The sequence below is a fragment of the Podarcis filfolensis genome, assembly GCF_964270895.1.
Source record: "Podarcis filfolensis genome assembly, chromosome: 1".
Classification (NCBI taxonomy): domain Eukaryota; kingdom Metazoa; phylum Chordata; class Lepidosauria; order Squamata; family Lacertidae; genus Podarcis; species Podarcis filfolensis.
In genome coordinates, this window is record NC_139604.1 from 34,030,698 (window position 1) to 34,047,633 (window position 16,936).

The 16,936-nt window shown below is 40.6% G+C and overlaps 1 protein-coding gene and 1 long non-coding RNA gene across 51 annotated transcripts in view; both read left to right on the plus strand.

Annotated features, from left to right (window-relative positions):
• The first annotated feature begins 2,907 nt into the window (after window positions 1-2,907).
• On the plus strand, window positions 2,908-10,032 carry LOC310746231. The gene is made up of 2 exons (XR_014540523.1): window positions 2,908-6,926; window positions 9,881-10,032. It is a non-coding gene; the product is annotated as an uncharacterized lncRNA (long non-coding RNA).
• Window positions 10,033-10,868: 836 nt separating this feature from the next.
• Window positions 10,869-16,936, plus strand: part of NEB (nebulin) — a 160,132-nt gene continuing 154,064 nt past the window's right edge. For 49 of the 50 annotated variants that reach the window (XM_083577808.1, XM_083577846.1, XM_083577799.1 and 46 more), the window contains exons 1-3: window positions 10,869-11,261; window positions 11,918-12,014; window positions 14,771-14,831. In XM_083577808.1, the coding sequence (XP_083433934.1) occupies window positions 14,799-14,831 (33 nt within the window). In that variant the 5' untranslated portion in view covers window positions 10,869-11,261; window positions 11,918-12,014; window positions 14,771-14,798. Of the gene's footprint in view, window positions 11,280-11,917; window positions 12,015-14,770; window positions 14,832-16,936 lie in introns of all 50 variants that reach the window. The other variant, XM_083577830.1, reaches the window with a different exon arrangement.

Here is a 16,936-nt window from a genome sequence, read left to right on the forward strand (position 1 = left end):
GTACTTTGCAAGTATAAGGTTTTATATTTATTCCATATCACCTCAGTCTTAATTGGTAGGACTAGACAAGTCCTCCGAAATCCAGTTCAGGATGGGCCAGCATTTGCCTGGATGGATGAGTTAAATTATCTGAATCTGAGTTTCCTGCTTATTTCCTATTTTTTTTACTCTGCTTAGTTGAAAGTTGAAAGAATATAATCCTGGCGAGCAATGACTAAACTGTTTCCTTTCTTTAAAGTATCTTACCATTGGTCTGTGCAGCATTTTTTCATAGGAGGTGTTGATTAGATTTGCATCTGCTGATCTTTACACAAGTATTAGGAGCTGAAGATGCATATTTGAGATAAGACTGGTACCAGGGTCAAGAAAAGTTCATAATGTTTAGCTTTTCATGTTAAGGTTTACTCATGCCATGGCCTACAGTAATAAACCACAGAAAAAGTTCTGATTGACAGACACCTATTCATGTGTATGCTGTCCGTTTTCAGAACCCACATGTTCTCAGCATTTCTGCCCTCTAATTGGCTGATTCTCATTATCTCTTGGACCTCTTGTTTGTCCATATTGAATCAATATCTTTGTTCACCAAAACCACTCTGAACTGGCTTCATGCCCTGAATATAACGCTGTCTGCAAAGTATAACAAGACGTGTGTTTCATTGACAGTTATATTAAACTGATCTTTCCAAAGAAAAAGTCTTTGTCGATTCTCAGTTTTTATAGTACCGAAAGCTGGTGAAAAGGAGCTTGCAGGAGAAATCAAAAGCTGATGTCTAAAACGATAGTGGCTTCAATTTAGCCTGTTTCCAAGCTATCAGTTTTAGCTCATTTGGGAGAAATTGGTTCACATTGTGGGGCAGCACGTTCTTGCCAGCTCTACTAAGTCATTGGACTCTTCTGGCAATTAGAATGAGACTCCCTAGTAAATGTGGGATGAGCTCACGAGATAAAACGAATCTGCTGTGTAATGGGGACTGTAGCAGCTGCCTTGTTGTTGTTGACGCTGCTAAACAATTTTGAGTATTGGAAACCTTTTGTGACAACTACAGCAGCTGTTTTGGCTCGCACGGTGAGTGACACTTTTGCTATAAATAAGAATCATTTGATTGTATAATAGGCAGAGCAAGAGGGAAAGCGGAGCTAAAGTCACATTTTATTGGGTATATTGTTTCACAATCTTCAGATTATTCAAAGATTACTCAAAACAAGCAAAATATTGTTGCATCCTGGGAAAACTTAATCTGTGGGCAGATATGGCTCCGGGCCTTTATGCACAAGAGACAGCTTTACAAATTGGTCAAATTGGTTGCTTCTTCTTTAACCTCTGGGGACGTGTAATATTGCTTGCTCATTGGTAAATGTGGAGTCAATGCTTCATGTAGAAAATTAAATGAACCTCATTTTAGCTGTTGTGTCATATTTTCTCCCAGAGATAACTCAATTTAGCTAATGCATAAAAGTTATAGAGAGTTGCAGAGCCCCTCAGATTGGCAGACAACAGTTGGGAGTGGATGAAAACAGCCTTAGTTCTGAGGTTTCTGTGGTGGTCTCAAGTACAACATTGGTACTGTTGCTTTTTGAATGCTTCCTTCCAGTATTAGGGAAATAGCTATGGAAAGCTTAATGAGGCTGCATTATAACTGCTATTCCATATTCTTCTATCAAATTATGAGATCCTCCACCAAAAAGAGGCTCAAGGCATATGACTGCAAGCAAGAAAGGGGCTCACCCTGCGTGAAGCCTGCTAAGTTGGATTGTTTCTTCCCATATAATGAATTCAATTGCTGTACAGTCTCCTTTGTTCAGTCCTGGTGCTTGACTTAAGAAGAAATTATTAGAAAGAGATGGACACGCAAAATATTTTCAGATGTGCACACCATGCACTGCAAGAGAAGGAAAGCATGCTCATACAGCCTTCAAGGAATTACCAAAAATGAAACAGAAAAACGATCCTGCCAAAAAAAGGATTGATAAAGCAATGGAGTGGTATGGAAAAGAAATAGATTTGCTGGCCGCTTGCCACTTTAAAGAAGACTTAATTGGAGACTACGTATTTCCAATGAATCAAGGGAAGATACTAATAAGATCACAAAGTGCAGTAAGGTAAAGTGTTGCTTGCCGCTCAATGCATCACACTATCCATTGGGGACCTGTGACACTTTTGCAACTGCACAGTGCATAGCAATCGCACAAGCAATGAATATGCAGTCACAGCTGCAGTTAAGGCACATGGCTGTCTCAAGGGGGGACCCCTCCAGACTGGCAGTCCAGGGTCTAATATTACCCGGCTGTGCCACGGTGTATAAGAACTACACTTGGGAAATGAGTTTGTTTTTAGCAGAAGAGGTGATAAACTCCCTCATTCTTTTGCAATACTAGAACTTGGAGTTATGCAGAGAAGTTGACTTGTTTTTGTTAACTCATGAATTTCCTTTACAATAATAAATAAAACAGTGCAGGATTAAACCCTGTGGAGGTCCCCAGGCAATCAGAATCTCTCCCCCTCCCCAATTATCTCAAAGCTTCTACTCAGCTTGATTGTAATTTTCTTTCAAGATCAATATTATTTTGATTTGTTGTTGTGGGGCCCATAGGCCAGTGTCTACTCTGCCTATTTGGTAATTTGGCACTGTAAATAAAAATGACTTAAGAACGGTACACAAAATTATGATTCATCTCTTGGATCATGTATTGCAAATCCTTGGGTGGTAAAATGCCATGGCCTGGCTCTCTTCTCTACCCACCCCAGCTCCTGGACTTCTAGAGTGGGCATATTTTTTGTCATGTCTCATTTTGGTTAATTGCAAATTACCACTAATTACAATTATAATTGTAATATTTACAATTGTAAATTATTACAATTATAATTGTAATAATTACAATTATAATTGTAATATCCTGGGAACAAAACTGTAAGAACCGAATAGTTAGCTAGGCAAAATAAGTTCTTTAAAAAACTAGCGTAACAACAGAACAACTTAATATCTAAATATTAGATATTTGTCCAGGTCTCCATATTCTCTGTGTGCACAGTGTAGTTCTTTTTCAGTATAGCCCCCTTACACACATTTTTTTTTCTGTAAGCCAAAATGCTGCATAATCCATATGTCTCACATTTTCCTTAGGCAATTGAATTAAGTGAGGCATAATATGAGCATCAGCTGAAGCTCTGGTCTCTATGGGCTATATTCTATAACCCTTGCTCAGCCATAATTCCTGTTCCTCATCTAATATTGATGCACCCAGGAGCAAACAGCTGAATAAGGCTGTGTGGTTTATTGCTAAAGAAGCCAACAGGGTAACATGATGGATCAAAGTTTTACTCTGATCCACTCTATTGTAAATATTGTGCTTGCTTTGTACCTTTTCAGCCTGCAAAACGAAGATGCGACTTTTATTGTTGCACTGCTGTTTGCCAGCAATGTTTCTCAGAGCGTCTTGGCTGTAAATGCTGCTGGCAGATGAGGAGGGGGGTTTCCTTCTAAGTGGGAATAGCTGGGGGAGCAGGCATACCTTTTCATTTCCACTCGCCTTGGTGCCAGTCGAAAGTTTGTTGTCCTTCAGCAACTCCCTTGACGCCCCTTCCAGATGACTCTGGAAATTTTAACAACCCTTGCGTGATATCAAGCCCACGTCATGACTGCTTTTGATCTCCCTTTTCTCAGTCAGAAATGCCTCCCAGTTGTCATACTCAGAAAACATGATACTGTTATGGTGTAGCTTTGGTGGCAGGCCTGTAGGCATCCTGCTTTGCTTAATGTGCACCAGGGAATAGTTTTCATTCATTTTCTTTGCAATTATTGCACAGGCAATGGGGTAGACCACTGATCACTGCCTAGCCTTTAAAAAAAAAATGAATTGACAAGACCAGGTGTAGAATTTCCCTGGTCTTCGGAAAAGACAGTATCAGCACTATGCTGGCGAATAAGCCAGCCCTGTGTCAGGCTGTCTGCCATGCATAGCCGTGCTAGAATTCATGCTTGCTTAGTGCTGTGGAATGCAGAAAGTGACCCCCGTGAACACATAGCAGGCACTTGCATTTAATTAAAAAGCAAGCTTACTTTGAAACCCATGAATTACCTTGGGAGAACTGTGCTGAGCCTTTTTGATCACCTTTTGAAGCGCTCAGCATTCTGACGTGCTTAGCAATTTATCGATGCATTTAACATTGCTGAATATTCAGAGAGCTGATATTTGGGGGAGAATAAAATGATGTTATGCAGGCATAAATTTTCTGTTTTGTTTCCTTGGCAGGATGGCTGTACCATGCTAACGAATGGTTCATTCACTTATTTTTACAATCGAAATCTTGTTGCATTGTAGTGAATTTGGAAGTTATAAAGTAAAAATTCATGTAAGGAATTCCTGTTTCAGGGGCAGTCAGACGTGTTTGTTGTTGATATATGGATAAATGACCCCAATCCAATTCTTGTCATAAGCAGCAATAAAATGCTAGTTTCACCCACTTCATGCAGTGCTGATTAGCATTGCAATATCTGCACCAGCTTCTGTGCGTTTTTTCTTGTTGGTAGATGACCGTATCCCGAAAATATTATTATTTGTTAGGTCAAATGCAACAGTAGCTTATCTTTAACATTACAATCCTATGTGTCTTCTCATAAATAAATCCCAGAAGAGAGTATAGAATTTTAGAGACACTACAAAGTGAACTGCGAAGATTCAGGCAGATATCTTCTGGTTAACTTTTTTGTTGTTGTTGCAATGTTTCAGTTGATCCTAATCCAGGTGTTAGATTATTGTTGCTTTAGAATTCCCACCTACCTTTCTCCATGGATCAACTACCTGAATCCTGCCACCACCACCCCCCATTTGTTAGGCCAAAGATTTCTTACCTTCGGCTGTCTTTAGCTCAACAGCAAGCTTCGGAATCCAGTTGGCCTCAGCCCAGTTTTCAAGCCACCAAGCTGCTCACTTTGGCTGCTTACATTTAACTTGAGAGCCAAACATTTCTGCCAGAAACCAAATGAGCCTTCAAGATTTACCCACAAAATCAGCAAGCGGACAATGAGTGTGATTTGCTTCCTGTTGGAGTCAGTGGTAAAACTTCAGTGTTGTTTAATGAAGCTTGAGTATACTCAACCCTGTAGAAAACACAAGAAAACCTTGTTCGGAGCACAAGCTGAGGACAAGGCTTAAGAAATATAGTGCTGTGCTGAAACCCATCTTCCAGTTTCTCAAAGGTGTTCTTCCTGCATGAAAGAGGCTTATGTTTTTCTGTGTTAATTGCAGGGCACTTTCAGTGTGTGCATAGGGATGGGTTTTTTTATTTATTTAGCTCACGTTTAATAGCAAGCGTATCTAATTCACACTTCCCTAAGCAGTATGCGAACTTAAAATGCAGCTATCCTTCAAATTTTGCTCTTCTCTGAATTATCCCATGCATTTTTCCATTCTGGAATTGTGCAAAGATGTGCGTAAAAATGCACATCTTTGGGAAGATGTACAAAAAAATGCATTGTTCTGGGGAAAACTGCTTGAAGATTTGTGTATGATTGGAGGAATGCAAATTAAAACGCAGATGAACTTTTGTTAGGACTGAGGTTTTTTTAAAAAATGCTAACTAAATGTGGAAATGTAGCAAGTTGAACTTGGAAAAATGAGAAACAGAAATTCACAGGTTTGGCTGTCTCTAGTGAGCTTTAACTGAGGTGCGGGAAACAGTAGAAGCTGGCTACCAAGCACCTGATATCAGTGCATTTGCTAATTTTTTATTTTTATTTTTTACATGAAGTCCTTCCCCTTGCCTTAGAAAATCAAAATCCCACGCTTATTTCTTTAAGAAGATTTAAAATAATACAGCTGGTAAAGTTAACTGTGAAGAGAAGTACATGAACTTGAGCTACTAGTAGTTTGCAATGTATTTTGCTGGAAACTGAAAAGAAACCTTCACTGTTTTGATTACGAGCCTAAATTTATTTGAGTAGAATTAAGCCACTATCAAGTACTGCTTCAATATTGAGGGAGCAGCTGAAGCTTGATAGTGATGGAAGCAAATGGGTAATTACTTTGTAAACCTTTGATTTTTGTTGTTGTTTGACAACATTAGCTATGCAAGCATACTTGAAAATATTAAAAACTGATATTTAAGTGAATATTGGAATAGGCATAGGCGCTGCTGGTCTCCTGTACAGAAGGCAATGCTAACAGTTCCATTATTTATTCCTGGAAATAATATTCCACAACCAGGCTGGAGGCTCTTTCCCCTATTGCTTCCCATCAAACCTGTTGGTAGAGGCTCCTAGAGAACAGCCTCTCTACAGATGATTATTCATTATTATTCAGAGTTCATTATGAAATCAATGTGTTTTCCATTTACGGATTCCAGTCCTCATTTTCCCTCAATCTTGAAAAGTTATTGCATTTTCTCTGCAACTGCAGTTCTCCTCACCTAGGAAAATAGTTTTCTACCAGACAGCAGCACACAATTAAAGATTTACTTCTAGTCACACAGACTTTCCACGCTTTCAACTGTTTCTGTATGCCTGATAGGTTAAAGAGAGAGAGAGAGAAGTTTGCCAAACATCCTAATCAAATATTATGAGCATATGCAGTTTTGCATTTTAAGCTCACAGAAATCATAGTATTATCAGCTGGCAACTAAGTCAAATGGGCGGGGTACTACTACTACTAATTATTACAATAATAATTACTACTACTACTTCAGCAATAAAATGAAGCTTGTTTTGCTGCCCCAATGTTAAAGAACACTAACTTAGGAATAAGCCACAGGGGGAAACCTGCAGGATCTTGCTTCTGAAAGGATCTTCAGCCTTCACTTCTGAATTTATTTTTCAAGAAGTTCCATAGTCTCTTCCTTGTGAAGATTTGATGAAAAATGTACTGGAGATATTTTGACACAATTGCTGATATAAGGACTGGGTGAAAAATAAGTCTGCACCAAACTGGTAAGCAATTAGTACTTGTTGTTTTTGATATTATTTAAATATATCTGTGTTTTATTAAAGTTATTGATTAATCAAACTACTTTAGACAAAGCATTTGTGCTTAGCTTTTTGGGGGTGTTTTGCATTAAAGAGGGGTTCATAAGTTTCAGGTTTGGGTGCATCATTTGGTCATGTCGCCTCAAATAGGTATCATGAAGCTGAAAATGCTTCAGAAAAGAGAAATCAGACTTAGAGGAGGGTTGGGATCTATTTCCTGAGAGGATAGACTGAAGGAGGGGGGTGGAAACTGTGTCCCTGCAGAGCCGTATCCACTGAAGCCAGTTGTCGGGGATGATGGGAGTTGTATTACAGCAGAATCTGAAGCGTCCCCCATCCCTAGACGAAAGCATTTGGGGATTTTGATTTTAGAAAAAAAAGATGACTAAGGGAGACTTTATAAAATTATGTATGATTATAAGAAAAATTATGCAAGATGATGAGAAAATCTATGGTGTACAATCAATTGATTGCCAGGAAAGACATAGGAAAATATTTCACATAACATATAATTTAGAGAATTTACTGCTACAAGACACAATATATGGTGGTGGCCACAAGCCTAGATGAGGGGTTAGGTGGATACAATAGGTTCCAATACAATCGGTTCCACAACAAAATGTTGTGTGATGTGCTCCAGCCAGCCAGCAAGTCATGCCCTTTCCTAGAACATTCCATTCCTTTTCCTCAGCCCCCTTCCCACTTTTCCTTCCAGCAGACATTCAGTATCATATCACCACTGAACATGCTCAGTCCTCATGGATTCCCCCCCCCCAAAGTTTTTTGTTCCAAAAACCTTGGGACTCCATCAAGCCTGCTGAAAACATCCCTTCTGTGGATGACTGCCCCCCAAGTAGGGTTCCTCTTGCCTGTCCAATGCAAACGTAAGTGGGGATACTTGAAGAGTGAAGCTGCTATGTTGAACCTGGGACTAGATGATCTGATTGATTCTTTCCAAATCTGACAATGGAAGGATAGTAGCTCAGTGTTCGAGCATCTGCTTTGCATACAGTAGGTTCCAGGTTCAGTCTTTGCCATCTCCAGACAGGATTAGGAACGCCCTCGGACTGAAACCTCGGAGAGCCAGAGTGAAGATCACTGAAGTATATGGACCCAAGAGTCTGATGCAGTACAAGGCAGCTTCCTAGGTTCCTATAATTTTTGTTGTTTGACTGGATGCATGTATTCATCCACATACATGACCTTAATGCTGGGGCCTGATCCTAAAGTGATCCTATAAATACATCCTCTTGGTGGGGAGAAGCGAGAAATCATACAAACGGGAACTTTAAGACATTGGATACTACTGGCTGGGAGACTGTGATACACATGTTTTGAAGGTCATGGTGGAGGAGAGGAGCACCCACCCACTCACATTAAGACCACCACTGATAGTGTGTTATTTGGAGTACAGGTCAACAGGAGAAGGACTGAATGCAGTTGAACAAATCTCACCTTGCTGATGGGTTTCCTGGTGGATCTGGGGAGAAAACTTTGGAACAAAACTTAGAGTAATTGAGAATGCTTCTATCCCATGTCTTAAATTTGGAAACTGAATTCATCCCTCAAAAGACTTTTATGAGGTCACCATGTGCACATGCTTATTGACATCTTAAGCTATGGGTGGCTCGTTCTGCATCTGTCTTGAAGCATCTTAAAGTCCTGTGGTGTCACTCAAGTGTGTGTCTCACCCTGCTAATCAGGAAGCTTCTGGGATGTAAATAAAGCTTTAACATTGTGGTTGAGTGAGAGAGGATATTCGTAGTCAGGCATTATAAGTTGGTCACTTGATTTTGAATACGTCATGCATATGAGTATAATCATCCCTGATTGGTTGTATTCCTTATGCCAAGCAAAAAGAAGAAGCACCAAAATATCCTTTGCTGATGGACGGGGTGAAGCAAACAGACAATGGCTTCCTTCAAAGTCAACTTGGGAATTCATGGCTCATACAATATTTCAACTCGGAGCTTACTGCTTTACTCTTCCAGCTCTCAGGATAAATGATACCAGACCTGTCTATAATACAAACTCCGGGAGTGAATTTGAGGTACAAACCTACAACCCCATTGGTGCAACAAAAAGGAAAATGGCATAACACATGAGCAGGCCATGGGTTGCAACCTCGGAGTATCTTGTCCCTTCTCATGATGAAACTACCCTGAGATCCATACTATGGAACCACCTCTTTATAGAGGCTTCTCCCCTTTTCAATATGTGCCCAAATCCCTATCTGCTCCCAAGTGGCAGTTGCAAGAGCAAGTTATGTTTATATTGAAACAAATGCAAGATGGAAATGGTCTACAGCAGATATGGGGAACCTATGGTCCTCCAAATGTTGTCGGACTCTACTATTAGCCCCAGCCAGCATGGCCAATGGTCATGGATGGTGGAAGTTGGAGTGGTCCAACAACATGTAGAGGATCGCAGGTTATCCATCCTTGACATTGAGGATTGCTGTGAATAGATTGAAAAGCCTGACCAATCAGATGTGCTATCAACATACGTTGACACTGAATATAGAAATAAATTATTGCTGAATTACATTACAAAGTCAGATTAGCTGACAGGGAGCTAGAAGACAAATGAGCCATGGCTTCTCTATTTCTAAACGTGCTTGGAAAACTGTATCTGGCAGCCCCTCTGCAAAGTTATAGGCTACAGCAATCATTCTACTCGCCTCCGTGTTTCAATTGAATCCAGAATACAGCCCAGTTTGAATTAGCGCTGTGCTAAAACCAGCTCCCTGATTTCTCGAAAGTTTTCAACCTCTGGTTGTTGTTTTCTGCCTCTTTATCCAAGACATTTTTGAGATTTCTTCATATTCCCAGTCGGCTTGGGTAGTGTGTGTGTGTTTTTCTTTCCATTAAACATGTCTGCCATCTCGCTGATCTGAACTCCCTGCCTCCACATTGCAGGAGATAGTTCATGACACCATCCCCAAGCTTTGATGGAAGTATGTGAAGCCAGGGTGATTGGCCTTTCAGTGCCTGAGATAGGAACAGTCACTGGTTTTGTTTTTCTAAGTGAAGCCTTTTCTTTTACCTTAAACTTTCCACACTGATTTTTTTTTTAAACAATACTACTGATTTTCAGCATTACAATGACATGAATGTACATTTATATGTTCAAAACCAAACCGACCATGCAATAAAATATTGAAACGACGACAATGGTTCTACTGCAGTTATTTCACACCAATGTTGGGGAGGGTTGGGAGAGGGTAGTTGAAGGAAGAGGTGTTTAGGTGTATTGATTGGCTTACCTATATCATTCTCCCACACTGCATGAAATGATGTATAGAGCCGAGTCCCTTTTCTGTGGACAGTCTGCCAAGGCACTCACTCTTGAAAAGCATCAGAGGCCTGAGCTCACCCAGTTGCCTGAGATTTGGGGTACAATTGACAGTTGGACGCCATGAGGTTTTCAGAGAATGAAGAATGGAGGCATCTGGGAAGACTGCGGAAGGAAGGAAATTCAAAAGTATCCTTGACCACCAAGAAAAACCCTGCACCCCAACTGCAAGAATGTCACCAAACGTTTCTCTCCTGTTTCATAATAAAACGTTTCTTACAAAGTGATGCAGAAGTAATTTTCAGCGCAGCACTCGTTTGAATGGCTGAATAGGCCATGGTGACTGGTGTCCATTGGGCAGAAAGCAACAGTAGGTGGGACAGATCCAATGAGAGGCTGAGAACTAGTTCTAAGCTTTGTCTCCATCCTACTCTGTGCTGAGTCCCAAAAGGGCAATGCTGAGACTAAGGATGGAGAAAGCAGCAAGAAGGTGGGCAAGTGGGGACTGACTGAGGATAGACTGAGGTTGACAAGGCACCAAGCACCCCACTCCTCATGGACTAATGCTACGACTCCTCCCTGCCTTTGGCAGAATGCCACCACAAACCATGCAGAGCAGGGAAGGCACAGCGTTCTCTAGGTGGGCATTGCTCCCCACCTGCAATATCGCCCCCAATTTTTTTGTACAAATCTTGTTGCAGTAATATTACGTATTTTGCCAGCAATCATAATTTGGCTGAGCTGATGCTCTTGTAATGTTTTGGTTAGAAATCAGACTAATGGCAAGTATGTGCTGCTTTCCTTTGTGGCGCTGCTGAACAGGTGGCCGTCCAAAGGGTCACTTTGTATATTTAGTATCTGAAACTTGATCGAGACCGAATCTGATTGGCTGCCCCAAGAACATCATAATTTAGGAGCTGATGCATCAGATGAATGCTGCTTTTGCCCAGCGTTTCTCAGGAGGGAGGACAGTTGGAGAGGCTTTGCTGCCTTTAAATATTGCTGGTAAGTTCATTTTTTAAAGTGTTGTTTCGTTTTCTATAGAATTTATCTTGGCCAATTAGCCAATTTGTCTCTTCAAATACTTTGTGGCCTGTTGGGACTTCCATCAGAATAAGAGCTGATAAACATTTATTTTTCGAGCATCTGTTTATTTTCAGTGAGGCAAGACAGGAAGGGATTGTATTGGATAAGGTTTTACTGAGGAGAGATGAGGTCCTGGCTGTGTAATCTGGGGATGGTAAAACATAGGGACTTGGTAGATTAATGTTCTCCTATTTAAGTAGCTCTTGTGTTTTATTTCCTCATAATTTTGGCGAGTTTTGTTGGTGAGGCACCACTTTTAAATCTTATTTTATTCTACCTTTAGTGAAGAAAATTGGCGCTAGGAAGGGACGGTGTCTAAAGAGCCTATATTTAACCCACAGTACTGGATTGCCACTTGCCTCAGAAGGAATTGCTGTTTAGCTAGCTAAACAAAACCAGCCAATCGCTCTGAGGTATTAACTTACATGGCAAATATATTTGAAATAGGAAGCAGCTGTTGCAAACCTTCATGTCCTTGCCCGCGTTAGAAAAAGGGGGCTGCAAACCCTGGGCACCGCAGGGCCTGCTGAATTCACAGTTCTAATGAATTCATTCATTCATTTTATATTTCCCAGGTTTGAGAGGAAAAATACATAAAGAAAAGAGGCACAGAAGCAAACAATCCTTAAAGGCCAATGGTGGGAAGACAGAAGTTAACTTCATTAACTTAAGGTCATTTGAAATACATTGCTGAATTTGCACGTGTGCTGAAATTAGACTACTATTGTTAAAACAGCCTTGCAAGTAAAACCAAAAAATTATTTGTTCATAAAAACAACTGGCTGCCATTTATATTGATGTAAATGATGGTGTGGCATTGATAGTCTGAAAGAAGGAAACAGGCTGGGAAGAGAGAATGACCAATTCTAGTTTAGAAAAGCCACCTTGGCTGGTCACCTGCAGGCGACTTATATTCACCCTTGGTGACTAGGCAGGAGGCTTTTTCTAAGCTTGTGTAACATTACTGGATAGGAGAGTTCTCCACTCTTAAGGCCTACATCTCAAATCTTTAGCAAGCATATTTGACTTCAGTAATAATAATAATAATAATAATAATAATAATAATAATAATATCATTATTTATATCCTGCCTATCTGGTAAAATCATGTTCTGTGACACTTATTTTCTGGTTGCTGGAGAGAAGGTTCAAAGCGTTATGGCTGTAATCCCATGGATCAGAACTGCATGTGATATTTCCACACAGAAAAGATTAATGTGGATTAACCACTGCTGGTGTTTTGTCTTGTGCTGGTAGCCGCTGCCAGCAGAGAGGTGCCAATTGTTTTTCTCCTCCTATAAGCTCTTGCACAAGGTAACAGACGCATGCCTGGGAATTGCTATGGGTGTGACTGAAAGTTTCCCACCAGTTCTTCAAAATAGAATCACATTTATTACATGGGGTGCTCTGTTTGGCCAGAAACATACTTCATAACAGCATCTAACTTATTTTGCATGTCACAAATGTCCTAGTCACAGAAGAAAATAGACACAATTTTGAAGTCACTTAGTTAGCTCCACATACTTGCTTACTGGCATTCTAATGGATTAGAACTAAGTACTAGAAGAATCCTCCAGTTTGGACACCAAGAAAGCCAGTGTGATTTAGTGGTTAGAGTGCTGGACTTTTGGCCATGAAACTCACTGGGTGACCTTGGGCCTAACTAACTAGAACAGTGAAATTCTGTTGCTGACTTATATAGCAGCCCTTTTGAGTGAAGAGGGCAGTGGCATCAAATCTGCAAGTCCCATCCCGGTGTCTTCACACTCACAGGAGACTTTTGAAAACTGAGGGAGAAGATCTGAAGTAAGCTTTTAGTTATATTCAACTGAATGCAGTTAAAAGCTTTGATGAGATTGGGAATCCTGCATTATCAGGGTTCCTTACTGTGTTGGAGGTTTCTAAGTGCATTTAGCTCTATGTGCTTAGAACTCCTCTTTGAATCTTTCTGTCCAGTGTTGGGGTGCAGCACACAGGGTGTTTGGGGCGCATGTCCCCTACATACCCCTTCTCCATCCCATGTTGCTTGTACTCTTGAATAGGCCAAAAAGTGAAAGGTAACTTTCATAATTCAACTTAGTAGCATCAGAAATATGCAAGGCTGATGTATGGAAAGAGGACAGAGTTTCAACAATTAAAAATTGGTTGCCTAGAGCTGGGGTGGGCAGACTTCAGGCATATGAGGTCCACTGTGTGTTGGGGTTTTTTTTTTTACTAGAACCCAAGATCTACCAACCATATGCAAAAAATATAGGGTGGGATTAAACTAATGAGTTGTGTCAGTGGAAACGCTGTGCAAGGACTTCCGCTTCCACAGTGTGGCTTCCTTCCCCTGAACCCCTAAAATTGGGAGAACCCTTGGAACAGTGTGTAGGGGGTGGGGAGAGAGGGGGGTTGTTCTGTCTGGCAAGCCAAAATGCTTGCCTTGATGGAACAATCGCCTTAGCACGGTGTTGAATTCCTCCTATGTTGTTCAAATGAAAGAACAGAGCGTACATTCTAAGCCTAGGAATTTGCTTTCAGTACCAAAGCCAAACTGCTCACAGTCCATTTGCACAAAAGTCCCCTCCTGATGAGATTTCTTCATTTCAGGCACCTCATTTAGCGGGGGGACGGGGGACGGACTAACTTTGTTATTGCTGTTGTTGAACCATTGTGTATCAAAAACCATTGCCGATCTACTACAAATCACCCAGAGATCTATCTGATATGCTTTCTGCCCAGTGCTGATATAGACTATGGGATATAGCTGTAATTGAGAAAATTATATAGACGGAAGAACTAAGGCACTCCAGTGTCTAATTTTAAAAACAATTATCTTCTTTTATATAGTTTTGGAAAGACAGTTGGTAATTGTATGGTTTGGAAATTAAGCAGAAAGATGCTTTGCAATGCTTTGCAATATTGGGTTGCAGTCAACCAAGTTCTGCTCAAAGGAGACCCACTGAAATTAATGGACCTAAATTGATCACGCCCATTCATTTTAATGGGTCCGCTATGAGTAGAACTAACATGGGACCTAACTAGTAACTTTTTTTTTTGCAATGATACTATATTTTCTTCTTCCTTTATCTCTCATAAGATACTGTATATTTATATTAGTATGATATTTTAACAGCATAACAAAATCCACACATATCCTAGTTTTGGGTGGTATCTAATTAACAAGTCTCATCAGGCAAGGATTTACACTTGTGCAATGGAGCTTTCCCCTCTCCTAATCTTGTGTGTGCCCTGTAAATCTGTTCTGAGGGGTTGGGGGAAACCCCTCAAAGAGATTTAGAGGGTGTGCAAGAGGAGAAGACGGGGACAGGGGTAAATCCTTGCGCTGATGGGTACATTATTTGGATGCCTCTCTTTGATTGCTAATGCTCTGTGGCATTGAGTTCATTGCGCTGATGTTCATTTTTCCACCTCTCTTGTGGCCAGCGAGTAGGGGGAAAAACACTCTGCAAAGATGGAAGAAGAAGAATATGAGGAGGTTGTGGAGGTAAGACCCCAAACATTTTGACTTCCTGAATTCTTTTGTCTCGAGAAATGTGGGTTAAGTTATTGCTTAGAGGAAATACCAACAACTAATAGCAAGTCAAGAACCTGAGATTACTGCTTCTAAAATGTGACTGTCTCCAGATTCAGTATTCTGACTGGCCATTTTTAGAAGTATATATGTATATGGCTGACCTCTTGCAGCTGTGAAGAAAATGCAGCATGAGAAGAAAATGATGGCAATGATGCCCATCTTGGTTTCCTCACCAACCCTTAGCCTTCGATCTGAGTTAAATATTTGGAAAAGTTCTATGTAGTTGATCATGGAATTCCCATTATTTAATGATATTATTATTGAACAGAATGGACATTAAGGTCAGTGATCTAGTTTGGCCATGGCTATTTGTTCATAGGTAGCAGGATTGTGGCTGCCTATCAAGGGCTTCCTGGATCTTTATGTAGCTTTTTAAAATCAAGTCCCAGCCATGAGTTGCAAACAACACCCATATGCAAACTCCTTGTAATCACTGGGTTTTCTCAATGGTTGTGTTTGGGAAAGGAAACATAGTTCAGAGGTAGAGCATGTGTTTTGCATGTTCAAGGCCTCTCCAGGTAATAATCCTATCTTAAACCCTAGAGAAACCACGGCTAGCTAGCGTAGACAATAAATGAGCTCGATGGGCCAATGGGCCAAGACAGCTTCCTATGTGGTTTTGACTCAATGTCATCTAATACATATGAGCCATGACCGCTACCCACACCGTGCCAACAATTGGCGGTTGAAGCTCACTGTACATATTGACTGTGAGTTTGGATATGTTGTATAAAGGTTTTATAGGGTTGTGTCCAACTATGTTATATTCAAAGTAGACCCGTCAAAATCAATGGGCATGACTAACTCAAGTTTATTTCAATGTGTCTACTCTGCATATGACTTAGATACAAGCCAGTCAATTTTGCTGTAATAGTATTATCTATTGTATGTTATCGATGACAAGTGCCACAATCAAGGGTATCTTTGACCATAATATTTTCCTTTGTTGCAGTGGCAAAAGCTGTTGTATTTTTTCACATATTCATACCTTCCATGTCATAATATCTGGTATTCCTGTCTGTTCTCTCATCACTGTGTGTTTCTCATTAGACTAATAATTGTTCTCTATTTCACAGTGTCATTTTTAATTGACTTTGAATTGTGCCTATGTGGGCTTGTTTCTCCAGATGTCTGTCTCTCTCTCCCCCCCATCTTTCTTGAGATATTCATAGCTGGACTAAAACATTATAAATAAAATGGCAACAATTGCATCTGGTATTAGTTTAGAGCTGCATAGCCCTTTCCAGAAACATTAAAAATAGCTCTGGTCTTCATCATTGCTTGCCAGTTATACATTACTCTCATGTTTTAACTCTGGGCGAAACAGATTCATGTTCAGAAACAAATTTAACATATTGCTGAGCAATGAAGCATTTGCTCTCCAGGAGCCAAAATCCAAGGGCATGTCATGGATGATTCTTTGCGTGAACATTTTGTTTGGGACATCTGGCTCTACTGGTTTATGCAGAACCTGTAGGTCAGACATAGGAAACCTTTCTTCTTAGTAAAGGGCCTATGCTACCAATCTGAAGCCGGCCAGTAGACCACAGGGAAAAACGTATGGTTGTGCTCCTATGATGGCACACATATAGTTTCTCACAAGCTCTCTGACAACTACATGCACATCTGCTTATGAATGCCCATGCCTATGCATATATTCTCATTTATAAATAGAATTAGAACAGCATTCCTACAGGCACATGCATACACAGTGAAGCTCTCTCCCCTCTCTCCATCTACATTCACTCTTCCTGCCAAGTACCATTGGCAGGCTGTGAAGAAAAAGCCAGGGGGAGAATTCACTCCGTCTGTTCTTGTAACCCACCCAGGCACACAGTGGCATTTGCAGCTTGGGAAACAAGCACATTTTTCTTCTGGAACAAAGTTATTTGCGAAAGCATTCATCAGCTGCTGGTGTTGGCAATGGTGGACTCTTCAGTTTCTTCAGACTTCGCCTTGGGCTAATGTGGTCCATGGAAATGTGAAGGGTCATAATTGGACAACGAGTCTGAGAT